Below are 21,733 nucleotides of genomic sequence, written 5' to 3'. Positions count from 1 at the left end.
CAGTCGGCACCACTTGCTCCGGGACGGCTTCCTCTGCCACGACGACGCCTCCCGATGGCTGGTCGGCCATCTCCTCGGTGGCTTGCTCCTCGGCCCCCGGTGGAACGATGCTGCTGAGGTTCAGCTCTGGGTACAAGGCCTGGACCGCATCCCGACCGTCCTCGTACCCCACCCGGTACGAGGCGAAGCCCGACTCGAGCATCTCCTCCCGATACTGGTCGGAGGCACGGAAGTCCTCCACCGCCCGACTGGCCGACTCCTTCGCCGACCTTGCCTCTTCTTCCGCCCGGCCAAGCGAGTCCTTCGCCGACTCTGCCTCTGCCTTCGCTATGTCGGCGTCGGCCTGGGCGATCGACAAGTCCTCCTCGGCTTTGGCAAGCTTCTCCAGGCTGACCCGAAGCTGCTCGCGCTCGCCTTGGAGTTCGGCGGCAACGCCATCCCGCTCGTACCGCAGACGACGCACGGTCCGACCCTTGTGTTTGGCTTCCTTCTTGGCCGACCTTAGCTCGGACCCGAGCCGGGAGACTTCGTCTACCAACTTAGCCTCCCGATCGGCCGACTGCTTTAGGTGGTCGACCAACATGGCTCGGTCGGCTTCGGCTGCCGCCGACCTTTCCTTCCAAGCCGCCCGGACGTTCCCGAACCTTCGGTAATCGGCTTCAAGCTCCGACATGGTGTAGATCAGCTGCCGATGCAAGTGTTTCGTCAGGAACACATGGTGAGAAAAATTCTAAGGGAAAAAGAAGGCGAAACAAGGCTTACCTCGATCATAGTCGGGTAGAACTTAGACAGCATCTCGGTCACTTGTCGAGACCTCAACGACTCCACGTCGGCCGGGAGGAGGATTCCCTGGCATAGCCTCCTCGTCAAATTGTGGTCGGCCAACGCCGACGCCCCTTCGGAGAACTGTGCGTTGGGCGGCACAGTGTGGCTCCCCGACCTTGTTTCATCCGCGGGGTCCATTGGGGCCTTCCCTCGATCGGCCGCCCCGACCGACGGAACCGGCAGCGAGGGGATGCTCGAGGTTGAACCGGCACCCCCCGTTGCGGCCACAGATGCCGCCGGATGATGTTCGGTTTCCCGAACGTCATCCGGCTCCACCGCCACCGGTGAGGCCGTCGATGTTCCTTCGGCCGCTTCTTCCACCGGCCTCTCCTCCGTGCGCGCTGTCGGAGCCGCGAGCGCTATGACGGGCTCCGATTGGTCGGTCACCGACGCTTCGACGGCCGACGCCGCTGGAGCAGGCTTCTTCGGAGGGCGCGAAGGTCCTGCCCCCGATGTTGGCCTCTTCCTTGTTGCAAATTGCCGAATCTCGGCGTCAGTCGGCCGCATTCTTGGAGGTGTCACTGCGATACCGACAGAAGTGTTAATCAAAGAACCGAACCAAGGGCTGAATGAAAAGGGGACCGGGGGATCGGGCGATACCTAGTCAGGGGACCAAGCTCAAGCCGGCGTCATAGAGAGCCTGTTCGGTAACAAGCTCCCTCTGCTTCGGGACCGACATATCTTTGAGTCGGTGGAAGTCCTCCCGGTCGTCCGCCTCCACCCGGCTGTTGTCATTGGCTTCGGTTCGGGGCACGCCTCAGTGCGAAGGGAAGCCCCAAGGAGAAGGAGAAGAAATGAAGAAAAACTGGTTCTTCCACCCATGGATGGACGATGGAAGACCAGTGATGAAGGAAAGGCCCTTCCGGGGGTTGAAGAGCCACCACCCTCGGGCTTTAGGGTGGGGTCGGAGCACAAAGAAGGTCCGAAAGAGCGAGATACGAGGGTTGGTCGGCAAAAGCTGACACAACAACGCAAAGCTAATTATAAGACGGATGGAGTTCGGCGCCAGTTGCGCCGGACAGAGTCCGTAATAATTCAGCAAATTTCGGACGAACTCCGGAATCGGGAGCCGAAGACCCGCGCGAAGGTCTTCGACATATAGCGCCAGTTGGCCAGGCGGAGGGTTGTTAACCCGACCACCGGTCCCTGGGGCGGAGAGTTGGAACTGCTCCGGGATGCGATACTGCTCCCGAAGCCGATCAACGTTCGGCTCCGAAAGCGAGGAAACCTCAACTTCCGGAGTCGATCGGGAGTCGTCGGTCGGATTTCCCGACCGAGCTCCCCGAGTCGGATTTCCGGCCATTACACCAGAACCGAACAAGAAGAAGAAGAAGCGAAGAGGAAGAAGAAGAAGCGAAGAAGAAGAAGAAGAAGAGGAGGAAAGGAAGACCACGAACCGGAAGAAAACCCCTTCTGGGAGCAGGAGGGAAGGCTCTGCCCGCGACGACTGAGAAATCGCCCGAACAGAGTTTCGGCAGCAAAACGTCAATAGTGAGGTCTTGGGTCCGAATGGTCCTATATATATAGGGCCGTCCGACGGCCGAGATGCCTCCATGCCGACCGAAGACCCACGGATGTGCGACACGTGGCGGCCTCTGGGCGGCCTGATGATTCGGCGCGCCCATCCCAGGACGACCGCACCGCCCATATTAAATGCGGGGGGCGCCGGCCCAACCACCTCCGACACCCGGCAAATGGGGCCGCGGTTCCGCATTAAAGCGCCCGTGCCGATTCGCGTTCCCGATGGGACGCCTGACAGCGCCCCGCACTCCCAGGATCGGCGTCGGATGACGGTCTACGTTCCCTAGAAGGCGCCGGATATCCGGTTGTCTGACACCGAATCGTCCGGCATCCGATCTCCTGACGCCGACGTGACATCTGACGATGACAAGACGTGACATCTGACACCTGACGCCGACGTGACATCTGACACCGACTAGACGTCCGACACCAGCAAATCGCTCGGCATTCATGAGACGCCTGACATCGGATCAACCCGTGGTACGGTCGGAATCTGGCGTACGACGAATCCACTCCTGTTCGCCCAGGGTTGCTGCCCAAATAAAAGCATCGGCCAGCTCACCGTCCGACTCAGGAGTGGAGGGGGGCAACTGTTGGGGAATACACACCGACCGACCGACCGACGGTCGGAGCGACCGACCGACGGGCGCCATCACCGGCCAATTAACGGCCTACAACCGACTGAGGGTGTGTCGGCCGGGCATGCTTTTCCCGACCGACTGAACCTAGAAGTCTGATGGCCGACTCACGCAAGGCTCGCCGACCAATGGAGGGGCCCGACGCCACTCAACTGGCCACCGACCTAGGGTCGGTCGGCTCCTCCGATCGCCGTACAGCCGCCAGGGCTTGTCAGTCTTGACAGCCGCATGCGGCACGGCCACCTAGGGGCATTGTCCCGCCGAGGGCATTGTCAACCCTAGTGATTTGACAGTCCCACGGCGACATGACACTTTCACGGCGACTCTGACAGTCTACAGTGAGTTGACAATTCCTCACTTGTCCGCACCATTAATGACGGCGCCGCACCGTGCTCCACTATATAAACCGAAGAAGGCAACAGTGCAGGGGGGACTTGACTTCTCGACCCTAAAATCACAGGCTCGCTCCTCTCTCTCTCTCGATTGAGCTCTCTGTCTTCATTTCACTATTGTCCAGTCGCCTCTCTGACTTGACCGTCGGAGGGTCTCCGCCGGAGCCCCCTCCGATCAGTGTGGACTTCTCATTTTGCAGGCGCACGCTCTTCGATGATCAGGCGACGAGGCGATTGGCCGCAACAGTGAGCAAGGCATTGAAACTTGTTCTTAAAAAAAATAGTGATTAAATGTGTGAGTACGATGTAGATGTTAAAATATCTAAACCAGGGATAGAAGACATTTATTAGAATACTATAATGATAAGATAGAGTACCATCGAGGATTTCTTAAAAAAGAGGGAGTGATGATTTAAAAAAATCGCATGAAGTACGTATGAGCTTAGAAAAAGATCGACAAGACAATCAACATATGCAATTCTGATAGGGTTAATTAGATAAATTTCCCAGGGAAAGCCAAAAATAAAATAGGCAAACGCAGTTGCGCGTTAACCGATTGGTTATTGACGCGTTAACCTTTTGCTTCAGGCCCTCCGACAGCAATGCCTCTTTACGGAACAGAGCCGATAACCCTCGTCAGATAGCCATCCATGCCATAGTTACGTATCTCAGATAAAAGTGAGAGATCGCGGGGTCTTGGTAAATTACAAAAGTAGTTTTTGACGTCCATGTACATTAAGCCAGATGAGGAGGGCCACGAGACCATCTATGCGTATATCTGATCTAAGACAGGAACATATATACATACACATACGGGTATATATATATAGACGTGTGTGTGTGTGTGTGTGTATATATATATATATGTATGTATATATATGCATGAACGCATCAATCACCACTTTCCACAAAGAGACTTAACCACCGACTTCGAACCCTCCCCAAGATGAACGCCCTTGTCACAAGCGCAGGAGAGACGGGTTTAACCATCGAAGGAAAAGAGCTACAGAGAAAAAAATAAATATTCATGCAGTTTAGGTGGCCCAAACAGTCCCACGCAGACACAGGCGGCGGCTCCGGAAACCGTCCTGTCCCGGTGGAAGCAATAGGCGTTGAACTGTGTGAGGACGTATCTTATGTTTTGACTTAACCTGGATAATGTCATTAGCCATTGGGCCACCGCTTTGCAAACCTGTGCATCAAAAACCTGCAAGTGTGCAATTTCTTGGGTTGACACACCAATTAGGGAAGAAATATAACCTAGTTAAATAATTAGCAACGGTAATAAGTTTTGAACAGGTGGATCATAGTATTGAAAACTTATTTCTCAAAGACTTTGTACTTGTTGACGAATTTTAATTTATGTTCATGATCAACAATTTCTATTGGTAGGTTATGTTAAAATATATTCAGCTTCTAAACGTCAGAATCAGTATCTAAGTAGCTGAAATCTCATTATCATTAGAAGCTTGCTTGGATGGACATATGATCTCTTTGTGATAATACCACTCTTGCAAGTTTCTAATTATATAATATGCAATGAAAAAGCATACTTGGAAGGTTTAGCTTCCTCAGGTGCCTCCGAAATACAGAATAGTGCTGTCACACAGTGGTTTCTTACCGTCCATTTCGAACAAAGGCATTTGCTGAGACTAAACGTTACCAGTTTTTTTTTTGGTAAGATAAACATTACCAGTTTGCAGTTAAATTTGGGAACTCAAAAGCTATAATTGTTCCCAAAGAAATGAAGATTGTGGGCTTGCCTATCATCTTGCTCAAAAGAAAAAAGATGCTACAATTGTTAGGATGATTTTAGGAGCAGAGATCATGGCTGCTCTCAGAGCAGAGTCTCTTTATGTTTCTATTAACAGAAGAGAAACAACTCATTGTCTTCTGTTAATAGAAACATAAAGAGACTCTGAGCACGCCTACTTCCTACTAGGAAAAAAGAATGCATTAACTGAAGAAAAAGGTATTGGAAATTCGGGAGTAAACGGGTTTCTTCGTTGGACTGGATGCATGCTTGTAGTATACAAAAATCAAAAGAAAAGTTGAATATTTAATCAAGAGGGAAACAAAACTAAGATATACAAACATCTCCTTAATTAATGATTTTGGGGGGTGTTTGGTATGGGGCGATCTACCTAGGAACAAGGGTAATTTGGATGAAGGTAATAAGATTATTGTATTTGGTTGTATCCCAGTGATTCTCCATGATAGTGATCCTAGATCACTCTCACTTCTCAAATCATCATTCCACTTAATGACGAGAAATCCATCCAAATTAATTCAAGGCAATGATCTTAGGATAAAAATTTGAGATAATTTTGTACGTCGATCTAGCAGTCAAGTATTAGTCAAATCCCTGCACGTTGTACAAGAGAGACTTCAGAAAAATACCACTGGTAACGAGCTGTCCAAGAAATAGAATATGCAAGGAAGCACAGTACATGACGGATTTGGATTCCCATCTTATTTACTTCCTATCCCTATTTTTTGCCACAGTAGTTTCTTGATTTCATAAAGCATTGATTTCTTTATTTTTTTTGATTTCTTAATATTTTTATCTTTTGATTTCTTAAATTTAATTGAGTCTCTCTTGTTTTCCTGAACATTGATATCCATGTAGAATCATGTTTTTTGTCCACTAGATCTATCTGTGTATCTGAGATGTATAGCTTTTTTTAATGTAGGATCTGAGATGCATAGATGTTTTTGTATAGTTTTGTTCTATAAATTTATCTATCTCTTAAGATGTTTGATCGGAATTCTATGAGTACAAATTTTTTGAAACTATTGTCTACCCACTAAATGTTAGATTCAACCTTATCTTTACTTTGAAATGGCAAGTTGTATATAGGCAAGCCGTATATTCATAAAGGATAATGGGCCAATAGACTGGTTGGCTAAAAGGCCTAGTAATACCAAAGAGTATAGCTTTGGATGATTAATTTTTTTGAACAATGATATCAATGCAGAATTTTTTTTTTTTTTTTTGTCATATAGATATGTATGTATATCTTAGATGCATTGATTTATTATTTTTTTAGTCCTACGGATCTTTCTATTTCATAAGATGTTTGATCAGAATTTTTTGAACACCAAATTTCTTATAGCTGTGGCCATGCTTTGAATGTTGGATTCATCCTTGGCTTTCTTTTGAAATAACAAATTACATGTATTTAGACTAGCCATATATTTATAGAGTTCATAAATGATAATGGGTTAGCAGACTAGTTGGTCAAGAAGGCTAATAATACTAAAGAGCATAAGCTTTAGGTGGTGGATTTTTTCGTGACCTCACTTCTATACTTTTCCCCCTTCCCCAAAAAAGGACAAATAATAGCTTCAAGAAAAAGAAACCATGATGGTTCCTTAGTTCAACCTACGCAAAAGTCATATCTTCATATGGTACATAAAGCAATCAAAAAGTTCCTCATTTGTCCATTGTCAAATATATTTTCTTCCATTCTTTTTTTTGGCGGGATCTCCTTTCCCATTATCCTATCGACCATAGAACAACAACAAACCTGTGTACTTAAAAAGGATATAGACTTGGAATTTATGTGGAAAAACTATTTAGAAAAATTTTTGATTTCCATCTACACATCATCACTGATTTATCTTGACATATTTGCTCCTTATTTTATGAAAATACTAGCAACAGAAAAAATGGTTGAATCTACTATACAAACTCATCTTCAAGTTGAGGAACAGAAAATAATTGAGTATTTTCTTTCTCTTTCTTGGGTTAGCAATAAAGTCTTTATCTTTGACTGATAATAATTTTTATCATAAAGTAGTGATTAACTTAATTACTTTATTTATTTGAGTACAAACACTATAAAAATTAGTATATTTACTTATATTCTTTTAATTCATGAGAATTAAGAATATATAAAAATTCTTAGGGCATATATTATGGGTATTTTTGGTATCATATGGCTAGTGACCTTAAATTCCTATATCAAACATGTTATACATGGATACTTGGAAAACTTTAGTCATTGGATCATTATATACCAAACATGGTGATCTTAAATCACTAAAGATTAAATTATCCCAAGATAAAGATCACTTGTGATCTTAGATTATCATTTATCATGATGATCTTTTTTGGGTCATCAAACACCTCCTTAAAGGATCTCAGACCCTAAAGTAGGCCTCCAAATTTGATATGGAAAATCCAAGATTCAAATAAGATTTCTCCTTATGCAAGGCTGGTCCTCTAATACTTCAAGTGATCATATAAGTTGGCATATTTCAAGTGTTTCTGATCTCCATTAACGCTCATCAAATCCCCTTTTTTTTCTATGTGTTCAAGTTTAGCTGATCTTCTCATTGTTCACCATTCATTGAGCATAGGATTCATCTAGGAGGTTTTTGGTTGGGGAGAATGGGGGGTTGAAATCGAAATCGAAATGGGTGACTTTCCAATCGTTTGGTTGGAAGGAGTTCTATTCCAATTCTTATTCCAAGATAGAATGGGAATGGCTAAATCTATATAGAACTCAATCCCTACTCTCTTCTATGGATTCAAATTTTCATTCCAATTTTGATTATGGTCACGAATCAAATACTTTGGAGGATTTGACCATTCTGATTCTGATTTCGATTCCAAGTCATTCTGATTCTTATTCTGATTTTGGTTACAAACCAAACACCCTTGTAATATCTATGTTAATTTCTTCTTTATCTATAAAAAATCTATTCATCTTAATTCTGAATAGACCTAACTAGTTTAGACAGAGTATTAAATCAACAAAATTGGGCCAAATCCTGTAGACCATATATGTGGACTATATATTATTTGTCCGAATCCATTTTATATCCCCAAATATGTCTAGATATATTGATACAAACTTTAATAAAATAATAATATTATTTACATCCATTTCTATTAAGGAAAAGCATACATGGCTATGTATAGACAATTATTCAATTTATATTCAAATATCCTATTTATAGTAATATTTAATTTTATATAGCTCTCATTAATTTTAGAGGAAAATAACTTATCTTCAATATGGTGGTTTATAAAGTTTAACTATCCAATTTATATATATATTTATATCTGTATGATAGATATCTGATTTATATTTATTTAAAATAAATATAGATATAAATTTTAATATCTAATTAATATTTATATCCTTATATATTCATTATCTAAAAGCTAGTTGAGCCATTTTCAACCTTAATACATGGTGCCATATAGATTATGGTAGATAAAATTTACAAGTAGTATGCAAGTTGCAGCTGGGTGCATGTGATTCATTTAATATCAGATGTACTATTTTGATTCTTCATATCGAAGGTACATCAACACCATGTGAGCTAGTAAAACATTCATAAAATTCGGTTTAGATTTTTGTTCTAAAACATGAGGATAGAGGGAGTTGTTCGGACCTTACAGCATATCCGCTACAATCACTCCTTTCATGATTTTTCCATCTTTTTAAGAGTTTGTTGCGATGATTGGATCAAAAATTCTATACGATTCATGAGTTGAACCAATACAATTATTGAAAGTATTGAATAACAGATTAGATTAAGCTTCTATTCATAAATATTCGAGACTATCTTTTGAACAGACTAGTCTTATAGGTAGATCCTAAACAAAAAAAAAACACCCAAACTGCTACAGATCCAAGCAATGACGGAAAAAGGAGAGATGATACAAAATGCAACATTACTGGTCAGTGAGCAGCAAATCCCAAGCAACTTTTTTGGGGCCAAGAGTAGAGGTGGGCATCGGGCCAGGCCGGCCCATCAGTGAGCGGCAAATCACAAGCAACTTCTTTGGGGTCAAGAATAGAGGTGGGCATCGGATCGGGCCGGCCCAGCATGAACTGGATCGTGCTTGGCACAGCCCGCCAAATACTATAGCGAGTCGTGCTGGGCTGGAGGTTTGGTGGTTCATGGCCCAAGCCTGGCACGGCCCTTCAAGGCTCGAGCTAGCACAGCACGGCACGGCCCATATGGGCCATGGCACGAGATGTTTTTAAAATTTTTATTTTAAAAAATAATTTTTATAAAATAAAACAGATTGGGGACTTGGGGGATAAATAAAAAAAAAGGAGATATTGAATTTTTTTTGTAAAATTAAAAACCACCTTGTAATGGTAGAGGGTTTGGCATGGATCCCTACGAGTTTATTAATATAAATTAAAATTATATAAAAAAAGAAAAGAGGCTAGGCCTGCCCTCCAGAATACAATGAGGGGGAGAGAGAAGAAAATAGAGGTGACTCATAATTATTTAATGTTTACCATGGTCTAGACATAATTGTTTAAATTTTTATAATCGTGCTCTTGAAGATTGAATAAAAGATACTGCATTCTTAATTCTTGCAATTATATATTGAACAATATCCATTTTAGTTTGAACAAAAAGGTACAAAATATGACATGCACATCTAATATGAAATAAATTTTTATTAAGAATGAAATGAAAAGAGTCTTTCAATAATTGGACAACTATATTATTATTAGATGCATTATCAAATATAACAGATATAATTTTATTATTTATTACTAATACCATATGTAGCTGCAGTTTGATAAATAGTATTAAATATTTATTGATTAGAATGGAGATAATTAAAAAAATAAAAAGTAAGAATACACTTATTTAATTACCAATCATTGTCTATATAATGAGCAGTGACAGAAATGAAAGACATATTACCTACAGATGCAGTTTATATATTAGAAATTAATAATATTTTTATATTTAAGACAGAAAGAGTTTCCATCAAATTATCCTTCATTGATAAGTAATTAGATATAGTTATCTTTCTAAATGTACATTTACTGGTTCTCCTGTAAGCAGGTTGTAAAACTAATTGAACATACTCTTCAATATTAAAATATTCACACAGGCTAAAAGATAATTCATCCATAACTATTCATTTTTTCTTTGATTTTCATGATTGTAAGCGAAAGTTCCTATAAGGGCATCTCCTTGTGTATTAAGGGTGCTTTGAAGATGAGAATCACTTACCTTACGAGATTCTTGATGTCTCTTCAAATGACCAGATCCTTCAGAGCTGGCATAACTATATAATTTAATATTTTTTTATATTTTACCTTATAGACTCCATCAACTAAAACTCTATCAAAATCATTCCATACAATACTGGTCCTCTTCTGGAAATAGGATCCAACTTCAATAAAAGGGGCTTCGAAGGGAGTAGGAAGAGTTTCTTCCTCTTCAGAAATAGGAGGAAAGCCGGATTGCACAACGGCAATACTCTCATCATCATAATTTACCATCTAAACTGAGTAAATACAAAAAATAAAAAATAAAAACTAACCCGTAACTAGCAAAAAAAAATTGAGTAGAGTCGAAAAGGAAGAAGAGGTAGAGTGGAGAGTTGGAGAGCCAGAATAAGAGGGTCGGACCAGAAGAGGAGAGCCGAAGAGAGTAGAGCAGATAGAGTAGAGCCGGAAGAGCTGCCTCTTGAACTCTGACCTTCAAAAAGGAGGTGCTTTCTCTTCTTGTATAACTCTTGAATTGCTAAACTATAATTGTTATTTGCTAAATATTGAATGAAAGGGTGTAGAATTACTAGAACAGAGAATAAATAAGAGTAAAAAGATTAAAAAGGAAGAGAATTGGTTTGATAAATTAGTACGATGAGAATGAAAGAGAAGAGCCTTATTTATAGAAATCCCAAAACTTTTATATTCCCAAAATACCCTCCAATCTAGCATTTTTTGACCGTTGGAGGGGTCAAAATGGTTATTTTCCCAGATATAACCGTTATAACCCCAAAAAAATTAAAAAAAAAGATTTTAGCCATTACGATCCGGGCCTGACCCATAACAGCCTTAAACGGGCCGTACCAAATACGGCCCGTAATAGCTTTAAATGGGCTATGTCTGGCACGGCCCGTAGCGGGCTGAAACAAGCTGTGCCAGACACAACCCATTTGGATTGATTTTTTTAAAAAAAAAAAAGATAAAAGGATCCAGCCTAGCACGGTTTATCAGGCCTCGAGTCTAGAGCCATGTCAGATCGGAGTTCGGTATAATCAGGCTGATTTAAAAAAAATAAAAAAAATCAAATTTAGCACAGCCCATCAAGCTCTGGACTTAGGATCATGCCTGACGGGCCTAGGGCCGCATCGAGATCCGGTATAATCATGCAATGCTAGGCACGATCCATCTATAAAACGAGCCGTGCTAGACATATCTTGTTTACAGAGTCCGTAATAGCTTTAAATGGGCTGTGTCTGGCACGGTCCGTAGCGGGCTGAAATAAGCTGTGTCAGACACAATCTGTTTGGATTGATTTTTTTAAAAAAAATAATAAAAAGATCAAGTCTAGTATGATTTATCAGGCTTCGAGTCTAGAGCCATATCAAATCGGAGTTCGGTATAATCAGGCTGATTTTTAAAAAAAAATAAAAAAATCAAATTTGATACAGGCCATCAGGCTCTGGACTTAGGATCATGCCTGACGGGCCTAGGGCCGCATCGAGATCCGGTGTAATCATGCCATGCTAGGCACGATCCGTCTATAAAACGAGCCGTACTAGACATATCCTGTTTACAGAGCAATCCATGTCGGACACGTTCTAGTGCCCAAACCTAGTCAAGAGCATAAATTATTTTCCTTTTTATCGAGGAAGGCCAGTTGACGAGTGTACACGGTACCGCCCGACTGCAGCCATCATAAGCATTAGGTCGTTTGAACCATACGTTGTGGCCATACGGGGACAAACAAAAGAACTAATCTACGAGATTGACAAAACGTGAGGCGAATTGCATCAAACAGTTGCTCAACACATCATATTGAGCATGTGCACGTACAACGCCACCATTGGGTAAGATGCCTTACTCGTCCAGTTGAAGAGTTTGGACGAGTTTGACTCGGTCGCGAGATGGACAGGAAAATCATGATTTCGTACTTGTGCTCCTCGGTTTGCTAAGCTGTGCTAACCTAGCTATCAAATAGGCTTGGCTGCTACGACTCCAGCGTGTTCGCTCCTGGCAACAATGCAATAACAATTACAATCACAAATAGTGAAAGATTAATCATGCATCTTGCCCTTGGCCACCCTAGCCTTTGACATCCAGATCTAGATTGGACCGCAAAGTAAAGCCCAGATCACCCGATGTGGTCAAGGCCCATCAATTATGAGGCTAAACGACGGTCTACTGGCCAATCTGGTGGTGCACTCCCTTCTAGTTGTAACTTGTAAATGTGGACAAACAATCTTGCATGGTCTTCAGCCAAAATCATTTCGTAGTATCCTGGGCAAGGCAAAACATTGCATTTGCCATACCATTTCAATTATTTAAAACATGAAATTAGTGTAGGCATGGGCACCCGTCATGCAGAAACCTTGTAATAAGAATCGATGCTTGGCAAAGAGCGGAAGACTGCTGGTTGGCTCGAAAGCTGATTCGTTCATCAATGGCAATGTAGCCCACCATTTCATAACATTCAGGTAGATGAATCATCACTCTTGTGCTAGAGCTGTAAAAAATTCAAATCATATTCTAAACAGCATGCGAGATATTTTCCCCCCCTTACTTTAATTTTTTGAATCAGGTAACTCGGGTCACTCGTTTGTCCCCGTGCATGAGATAGACAAGATTTACCAAAACTCCTCATCCTCACTGTTCTCAATAGCTTACATCTTAATGCATGCAAACTTTCATTGGTCCTTTCGCTAATTTTGGCAGAGGGAGTGTGGGCCTACCAGCCAGACTCTCCAACAACACTTGTCCCGTCCACTATTGAAATGGCTGGCGGAACGAAGATCCCAAAACCCAGTAGCCGAGCAATTCTTTGTGCACCGCGCGCGCAATAAGGGTTTCACAAGCCGAGTAACTGTACAAGCCCATTATGAACAAGTGAACATGGGCCTACGCGGCCCAATTGGAGGACTCGTGTGCACGGCTGATCATCGGCGACAGGACATGCCAAAGTTTAAATAGGTCGGTCCGCCCAATCAAAAATGAATATAGCTTCGGCTCGAGAATTGCACCATAATTAGAGGTGGCAATCGGATTGGATCGGATATAAATAGATTAGATCAGATATAGATCGAGTCAAAAAATTTTAAATCTGAATCCGACCTATTTATTTAAACAGATCAAATTTTAAAATCCGAATCCAACACACTAAATAAATAAGATATCCGATCCGACTTATTTACAATCTATTTATAACTCTTTTAAAAAAAATAAAACACAACCTGACCTATTTATAAAAAAAAAATAAAAAAAAAAACCTGTTTCATCTCTAACTCACTGTGGTTGATTGTCTCTGCCTTCGTCCTCACCGCATCTCTGTCCGACCGTCTCTCCGACCTCCATCGTCATGCTTTTGGCCGCTTTTAGTGATGTCGGAAACTTTGACAGTGGAGCTATCGAGGACGACATCTATATGTCCTCCTACCGCTTCATTTAAGGGAGGATAGGGATTAGAGAGGTAGCGAAAGCAGAAGAGGGGACAGAGATGATCGAAGCAAAGAAAAATCGAGAAGAGGAGAAGATGGGAAAAGGAAAGGTGGATAAGCTTACCCCAAATCGTTTCATCATAGTCGGGTTTTGGTCTCTTTTTCGTTCTCTATGGTTCCATACTTTTTTCTCCTCTCTTTTGCTCTGAAGCCTCCACAATCGGACGATTCCACCCTGGGGTTCCCCTCATTTGCCCCTGCGCCCCGAGCTGGCAAGCCTCAAGGGAACTCTAGCCCTTCTCCTCTCCACCTTCTCCCTCTTCACTGGAAAGGGGAGGTCCGATGGGAAGAGAAACAAAGCCCTAGCGGGTTGCGGGATGGGCATATAGAACTGGGGCTCGGACTCGATCGCTCGGACACAAAATCAAATGGCAGTGCAAACGTAGTTCAATTTTGCACGTGAGCAGACGAATATTTTACTTTGAAAAAAATAAGCGCACTCCACTACAGACCTGCATGGATGGCTGTCCAAGAGCTCACAGGGCCATAAGACCCAAATAATTTTAAATAAAAAATATAAATAAATTAAATAAATTGAACAGATTGAAAAATTTAAACTCAAATTCGATCCGCATAATAAATATGTTAAATTGAGTGATTTATTTATAATTTAAATTTATTTAATATAAATTTAAATTTATTTAAGATAGATCGTGGGTCTGATCCATTTTTGCCATCTCTTGCCATGATCGGCTCTACCATTAACTGTTTCTCGAAAGTTCTCAGGGCAAAACTGGGATCCGGTTAAAAGGCTCCAGAACATTTGCCCTACGAAAACGAACCCCAGCTTGGACCTGCCCGTGCTGAATTTGCGGTTAGGCGGGTCGGTACCGTTTCGGAGCAGTACCTACCGCCATGGAGACGGAGCCGGAGATGGCGGCCGAGTCCGCCTCTCCTCCTCCGCCGCCACCGCCGCGGCCATCTCCCCCTCCTTCCTCTTCTCCTCCTGCTCCCTCTGCTGCCGTAGAGGAATCTGCTTCTAATTCCTCCGCCGCAGAGGGAGGAGAGAAAGATCCCGGGGAGACGGCGGCGGCGGGAGGATCAGCCAGTGGCGGTGGGCGTGGTGCGGGAGCGGCGCTGGTGGATGATCGAGTGAAGGGGCCGTGGTCGCCGGAGGAGGACGCGTTGCTGAGCAATCTGGTGAAAAAGTTCGGGGCGAGGAACTGGAGCCTGATCGCACGGGGGATCCCTGGCCGCTCTGGCAAATCATGCCGTCTCCGTTGGTGCAACCAACTCGACCCTTACGTCAAACGCAAGCCCTTCACCGGTACAATCGTTTATTCCTTGCCGTAATTTGCTCGCGTATCATCCCTAAAGAGTAAAGACATTTGATGTCTCATTTTATACCATTTCTGCTCGAAAGATAATCATTTTAGTAGTGTTTTCCAGTGGTGATAACTGGCATTTGATTTGTGGATAAAAATGGCGGTAGATTGAACCCTGAGGCTGCGGGTTTTGAAGGGTTTTTCTGAAGACTATTATATGAATTTTTAAACTGCCGTAGATGGGGTTTGGCAATATTTTAAGAGATACGGTTACTATTTCTTCCCTTGCTTGTGCGTGACATATAGAATGGTGATGATCCTATTGAACCGCAGCTGGTGCACCCCTTAACCCGCTTTGACAATGGTATTATCATCATTTACAACCCTTAAATGAAGGAGACTTATATAGTGCAGTTATCTCTTTGTCCTTCTGAATATTTATCTTGATATGGAGCAGATTCTTTAGTAATCTATAGTCAGGTAGAATCATATTGGCATCAATTAAAGTAATGGATTCGATTTGTTTAGTCTTGATATTTGTAAGGTAATAACTCAATGCTATGAGAGATGACTTTAAAGAGAGGCATATTTCCATATAGAGATAGAGAAGGGAAAAAAGTCAATTTATCCACTATATCCGTTTATTTAGCTTTATTATTTAGCAATTGAAGCAACTGACAAGTCATTTCTCTGGACTAGTTGGTATCTTCTCCTTGTCATTGAGCGCAGTTGTGCAAGAAGAAACCACAAATATGTTTGGGCATTTGAGATGTAACATGAAGTATTGTTCCGTCATAGAAAAATCAATTCAGAGGTAGGGGAATGTAGATATTGTCGGAGGTTGACCTTTGAATTGGCTCTCCGTGCCTAAGGTGATTAAGAATTGGGATATTATTGATATCTAACTTCAGGTAGGTTAAGCGAGTCACTAAGCTTACTCTTGTCTTCTTTTGTAAAATCCATTGTTACCAGCAAGCCAGATTCCTGATCGCATAATCATTTCCCCAATAATCAAATTAGGAAGCCATAGCAATTCTTTTGAAAAGTCAATCCAAAACCAATTATGAAAGAAAGGAAACTTCCGGGAACTAGGCCCCAATGTTTGAGTGTTGAAGATGGACATGGCAAGGAGGGGAAGGGGGATCTGAATTAAAGATTGTCCTTAATGTTCTTGATAGAAACATCACTCTTTTCTGTGATACATTGCAATTTTTAATTTATTTTCTTATTGCAAGAAAGCAAGTACTAGTAGAAGAGGAATTTGTTTATAAATATTTTTAAAATTAAATGTGTAACTATTTAATAAATGCTACCCAATTCGAGTACCCAGGGGGAACCTAGGCTTAAAATTTGTTTCTTAGTTTTTTCCCTGTGGTTTTATACATTTTCCCATGTGCTCTCCATAATGTTTTTTTTGCTTTCTCTGTGATCATGTTTCTCATATCTTGCATTGGGGTCTTTTTAACCATCAATTCCAATTTATTGCCTTGCATTTTTCCTGCATCAAATTCTTCTGATTGGAACCAGCTGAAATCTCTCTCTCTCTCTCTCTCTCTCTCTCTCACACACACACACACACACATCAGCTTTCACATAGTTTCCTTTAAGTTGATATTTGTCTGTTTGTCTATAGATAATCATGGCATCACATTTCTCGAATGGTAGGTCCTTTTTGTTTAATTTAGGTTTATTAGTTGAAAGAACTTCAAGGGTTTTTTTTTTCTTTTAAAAAAATAGAAATCTGAGGTTGAAAGAACTTTAACAGACTGTGAGGGAGTCATTGATTCTTGTTTTCAAATAGTATTGAATCCAAAAAGAAAAAAAAAATAGTGGAATATTTCCTATTGTTTCACAATCACAATAATATGTTTCCACGTCTGATATCTTGCAAAAAATTCTCCTTACTTTCTTAAGGATTGAAAAATGATGTTTTTTTGCAACAATTTGTTGAAACAAAGCTTCAGTTACTTTGTAAGTATTGTACATATGGAAGAAGGTATCATATAAAGACACACATGAAATATTCATAGGTAGGGAAATAGAGCTTCATGACAAAGTTATATTATTATCAAGAAAGGGCCACTGTACTTGCATCAGAAACAGGTTTTACGTGAACAACGCATTAGAGCTGTGGTGTCTTGTGGCACGTTAATTAAAGTATGTTGACATAAATTGGTTGTTTATTAACTTAAAATAGTGAAATCTTTTTTTTTTCCATTTTAAATAAATAAAAAAGAGTTCACCATTTTGTACCTTATAGGCTTAAATTATTTGCAGCTTGTATATCTTTCTCAAAAGTGGATTTCATTTCTAACCTTAATACCTTAACAGTCTTATTAAGTTCAAGATTTGAATTTATGATTTAGGTAGGAAAAAATCATTTTAAAAAGAAAATGTTTCCGACTTGTGTCTTTAGTCAATTTGTCTTATTCCATGAAACATTTAAACTTCTAAAGATGATTCTTGACATCATCAGTAGAAATTTCTATATTTGTAGTGTCCTCATGATACTGCCCTTGTTATCCCAATGACATGCTTGTCAAACTCGTACGTTCAATTGCCTTTCACCAATGCTGTCTGTAGGAAGAGGAGAATTTTTTTCACAAAATCTCTACTACTGCCGCAATGTATTTATTCCCACCTTTTGTGGACTTTCCATTTCTGCCACAACATAATGTAGATCTTTCAATAAAAAGGTAAGCATAATCGGGATGTCCAATTGGCCCCACAAATAACAAAACTATTTTTAAAAGACATTGATAATGCATCCAAGACTCAGTTAACTTATAACTGGAACTACATGTTCTGCTAAATTCTAACCAAAATAGGGTTCCGAGTCATTGCAGAAATTTCTCCATAACTACTCATGCCATCTTCCGAAAATAGTTTCCTAATGTTGCTTATTCTCTAATTAAAGAGTGAAGAGACACTAGAACTCCTTTGAAGGACTGCTATGTGATTGTGGAGCCATCTAACTATCCCAAGGTGATACAGTACTCATGCAATCTCCAGTCACCATCAAATTGCTGTTGTGGAATTGCTGTTCCATTCCACCATGTGCTGGCCTAAGGACCTGAGTCCTGAGGCCACATAAAAGTTTCTAAAGCAGCTTAAACCTTTAACTAAAAATCGGGTATTATGCTGTCCGGATATAAAACAAAAAGGATCATGCCACGTCAGTTTGATGTTTATTAAGTTCACTGTATGAATATAGTATACAAATGTAATTGTAAGTTAATGGTCCTTGTATACGAAGTTAAGGCCTTTGCAACAATTGCAATTTTGGTGTTCGGTTTGCATAAGAGACTCTGTATGGTATGAGGTATTTCTTTCTTATATAGTTGTATTATTGTAAACCTGCTATCTAGCCATGAAATACCTTACATAGGCTCATTTTGTCATTTTTAGTCCATGCTGCTTTCGGTTGAACTTAGTGATTCTGGTATCCATCCTTACTGTTCTAAGCTAAAATTATTAGTAAATTTCAAAAATATTAAGGATTGAGTTTATGGCTAGGTAGCCTTCTAAGTTGTATGAGGGCATTATGTGATCAGGTGAGCCCATAAGTTCCAGCATGGCATATCAAGTATCTCATTGGGCCTGGGGTGCTCGAAGTTGGCATAACTGCTCTTGGTCATTAGGTCTGCACAGGGATAAGTTACAATGAGACATATTTCTTATGTAAAGCATAGCAACAGTATGTATGGAATGCTTTTTATCTTTGCCATGATGGAAGAGTAGACAAGGATTTTGCATCCATTACTGTTTCGATATGGGGATTTGATAACTTGGGTGTTTCAGATTTGATAGCTGACTTCAACATCATTTTTTTTAAATAAATACAAGTTCAGGAAGAACTGGGAAATTTATCAGCTAGGAAGCCATTAATAAATCTCTCCAGCTTTCTTCCACTCATTGGTGGCTCAATGCCGGTGCTGTTGGTATCACAGCATCGTTACTTCTATTAAAGCAATGCAATCCACTGAAGTCTCCTGGATTCTCTGAATCTGAGCCATAACTGAGGCTTGAAATCCACATGAAGCTCAAAATTTTAAATATCTACCCTAGAGAAGCTGATACGAACTGCTGGGCTGTGCCTGGTTGGTATCTGGAATCAATAAATAAAGACCTGCCTGACAACATGTAAACACCTTGTTTCATGAACTAAACCACCATGATTTGTTTTCTCGCACTCAATGGCATTTCCATTGTTGATAGTGACAAGCATGTATCTTCTGGAACTTATTCTTTGCTAAAGGTGCTTGATCTTATGCTATCCCTCATGTGCATCAAATATGCCGATAACTGGTATATCTGTATAATGATCAATTGCATCTTGCTAGAAAATTATGTCTTAGTGTGTACTAGTACTTGGTTCCCTTGATTTGTGCTGTGGATAAGTATAGCTATGGTGATGGATAAGCAAAACTGATAATATGTTTCCTTTTTTGGCTGCAGAGGAAGAGGATCGTATCATAATTGCTGCCCATGCAATCCATGGTAACAAGTGGGCATCAATTGCAAGGCTTTTAGAAGGGAGAACAGACAATGCAATAAAGAATCACTGGAATTCCACACTGAGGCGTAGACGTTTTCTGGCTGAGCAGTACAAAGCAGCAGCATGTGATACCGTGCAAGATGCTAGTGCAGAGAAAGCCAAAGAATCTTCAGAAGGAAGCCCATCCATTGGGGATGTTAATTCCTTCAAGTCCTTGGAAGGAAGAGACATTAATTCGAGGGAAAACATATCTGACAATTCTGAAAACATAGTCCATGTCAGAGATGGCCCTTCTGAAGTAAAAGACCCACCTTACCTGTTCCGACCAGTTGCTAGAATAAGTGCCTTCCGCCCATATAATCATGCGTCTGGTCCATCGAGTGGTTCCTTATTGTCAGGACCAGTTCAAATGCATGGAGTGATACCGCAAGTCTTTCAAGCTGGAGGTGGAGTGTGCAAATTGCTTGATGGTAACTGTAGTGAACCTCAGGTGCCACCCCAATGTGGGCATGGCTGCTGTAGCGTTCAGAATGACAGGCATCCTCGGAACTCTCTGCTGGGTCCTGAGTTTGTTGAATTTGTGGAGCTTCCACCCATCTCGAGCCAAGAATTATTTTCAGCAGCCTCAGATTTAAGCAGTATTGCCTGGCTTAAAAGCGGCTTGCAGATCAGTAGCAGCTGTATATAGAGTGGTTCACCTGGTCAGATAGCTCCACCAGGGGGACATGTGCAATGAGTACAAGGAGAGGATTACAAGGATGATCACTTGCAACTTTCCAGTAAAAGTTGTTGCCCGCAGCTTTACAGTAAAACTAAGTCAATGGGTTCACGATGACTGAGGTCTCACATATGGCAAGGTTGCGTTTTCATCTAGTAGCCGGGAGTCGAGAAGCATGAACCAAACAAAATTCCAGTTGAAATATGGTAGGAGGGGATTATGATACTATGTGGAGATGGTGAAACTGATGTTTATCCATAGAATAATAAACTAGTTAAGTTAGGACAATCCTAGAGATCTTGATGGGGCAGAAAATATTTTTGATTTCCGTGATGAACTATGTTACTTTTGTAAAGATAATACATGAACAGTCTGCCAAATAGAAATATGCCCTCTTTCAGCTTCTATAACAGGAACGATGCTATTGTCCTGTGGTTTTGACCTCTTTGATGGATGTGTGTATGATTTTTGGATGATAATAATTCTCTTTTTTCCTTTTCATCTGGACTATGGAACAGAATGAAATGCGTGGTTAACATTTGACATTGGTTATAATCCGAGTTATGGACCCTGTTGAGTTGCATAAAGTAAAATTTTGTGATTGACATGAAACTGGCATTGCCATATTTGGGAAAAATTGTGTATAGAAAGTAGATGTCGATGGTTCTTTATATGTCCATTAACCTGTAAAAGTGTCCTTGTGTTATTCTTTCCTGCTTGTCAAGATTCCATAAAGAAAAGGTTTGGAGCAATTTTTCAATAACGGAATTATGTTTTGGAGTACTTAATGATTTCGATTGGATTTTGATCTAATATCTTATCTCTCTCAAGAGGAAAAAAGGGAAAAAAAATGTTATGAATGCCCATTATGCACGACAAGAACATCATACTCATGATTTTTGATTTGATAAATTACTCTCCATGTATTGTAAAAGATTTTTTGAATTGCACCAATCCTTTATGCCATGTGGTAACGAATTGTTCAATGTGCATGTACACGAGCCTCATCGCATTACTTTTTCGATGAAATGTGGTTTGAAGTCGTTGGGGCTTTAAGCAGGTTGCCACTGGGACATATTTTTTGAAATGTAAAACTTTAGGTGTGGTAATGAAATTGTGGAAGGCTGTATGAGCTGCATGGCACTGATCCATGTTTTGCTTATCATCTACACTACTCAATGCATGTGCTCTTGTTCACCTATTCTAATTTGGTCAAGTGTCGTCCAGTGCAGGATGTAGAAGAAAGTTAACTTGTCAGATGGGCCTGGTGCCTTTTTACATGCTTATTGTTGGACTGGCGTCACCCTCGTTCATTGCCTGCACCACCGGGACCACGAGGATTCTTAGCTTTTATTATTATTATTAATTTCTTTAGACTTTTAAGAAGATTGCTTGTAAA

The 21,733-nt window shown here is 41.2% G+C and overlaps 1 protein-coding gene across 1 annotated transcript; it reads left to right on the top strand.

The window, feature by feature from the left end:
* The first annotated feature begins 14,619 nt into the window (after window positions 1-14,619).
* On the top strand, window positions 14,620-20,751 carry LOC105046315 (transcription factor MYB1). The gene is made up of 2 exons (XM_010924871.4): window positions 14,620-15,120; window positions 19,577-20,751. The coding sequence occupies exons 1-2, from the start codon at window positions 14,709-14,711 to the stop codon at window positions 20,302-20,304; spliced, it is 1,140 nt and encodes a 379-aa protein (XP_010923173.1). The 5' UTR covers window positions 14,620-14,708; the 3' UTR covers window positions 20,305-20,751.
* The last annotated feature ends 982 nt before the right edge of the window (window positions 20,752-21,733 follow it).

Source organism: Elaeis guineensis, chromosome 5 (assembly GCF_000442705.2).
Source record: "Elaeis guineensis isolate ETL-2024a chromosome 5, EG11, whole genome shotgun sequence".
Taxonomy (NCBI): domain Eukaryota; kingdom Viridiplantae; phylum Streptophyta; class Magnoliopsida; order Arecales; family Arecaceae; genus Elaeis; species Elaeis guineensis.
Note: the sequence above shows the minus strand (reverse complement) of the source record. Positions and strands in the feature narration are given on the sequence as shown.

Coding starts and splice junctions, on each gene's coding strand:
- LOC105046315 (XM_010924871.4), top strand. CDS start 14,709: ATGGAGACGGAGCCGGAGATGGCGGCCGAGTCCGCCTCTCCTCCTCCG. Junction 15,121..19,576: donor CAAACGCAAGCCCTTCACCG/GTACAATCGTTT, acceptor TTTTGGCTGCAG/AGGAAGAGGATCGTATCATA.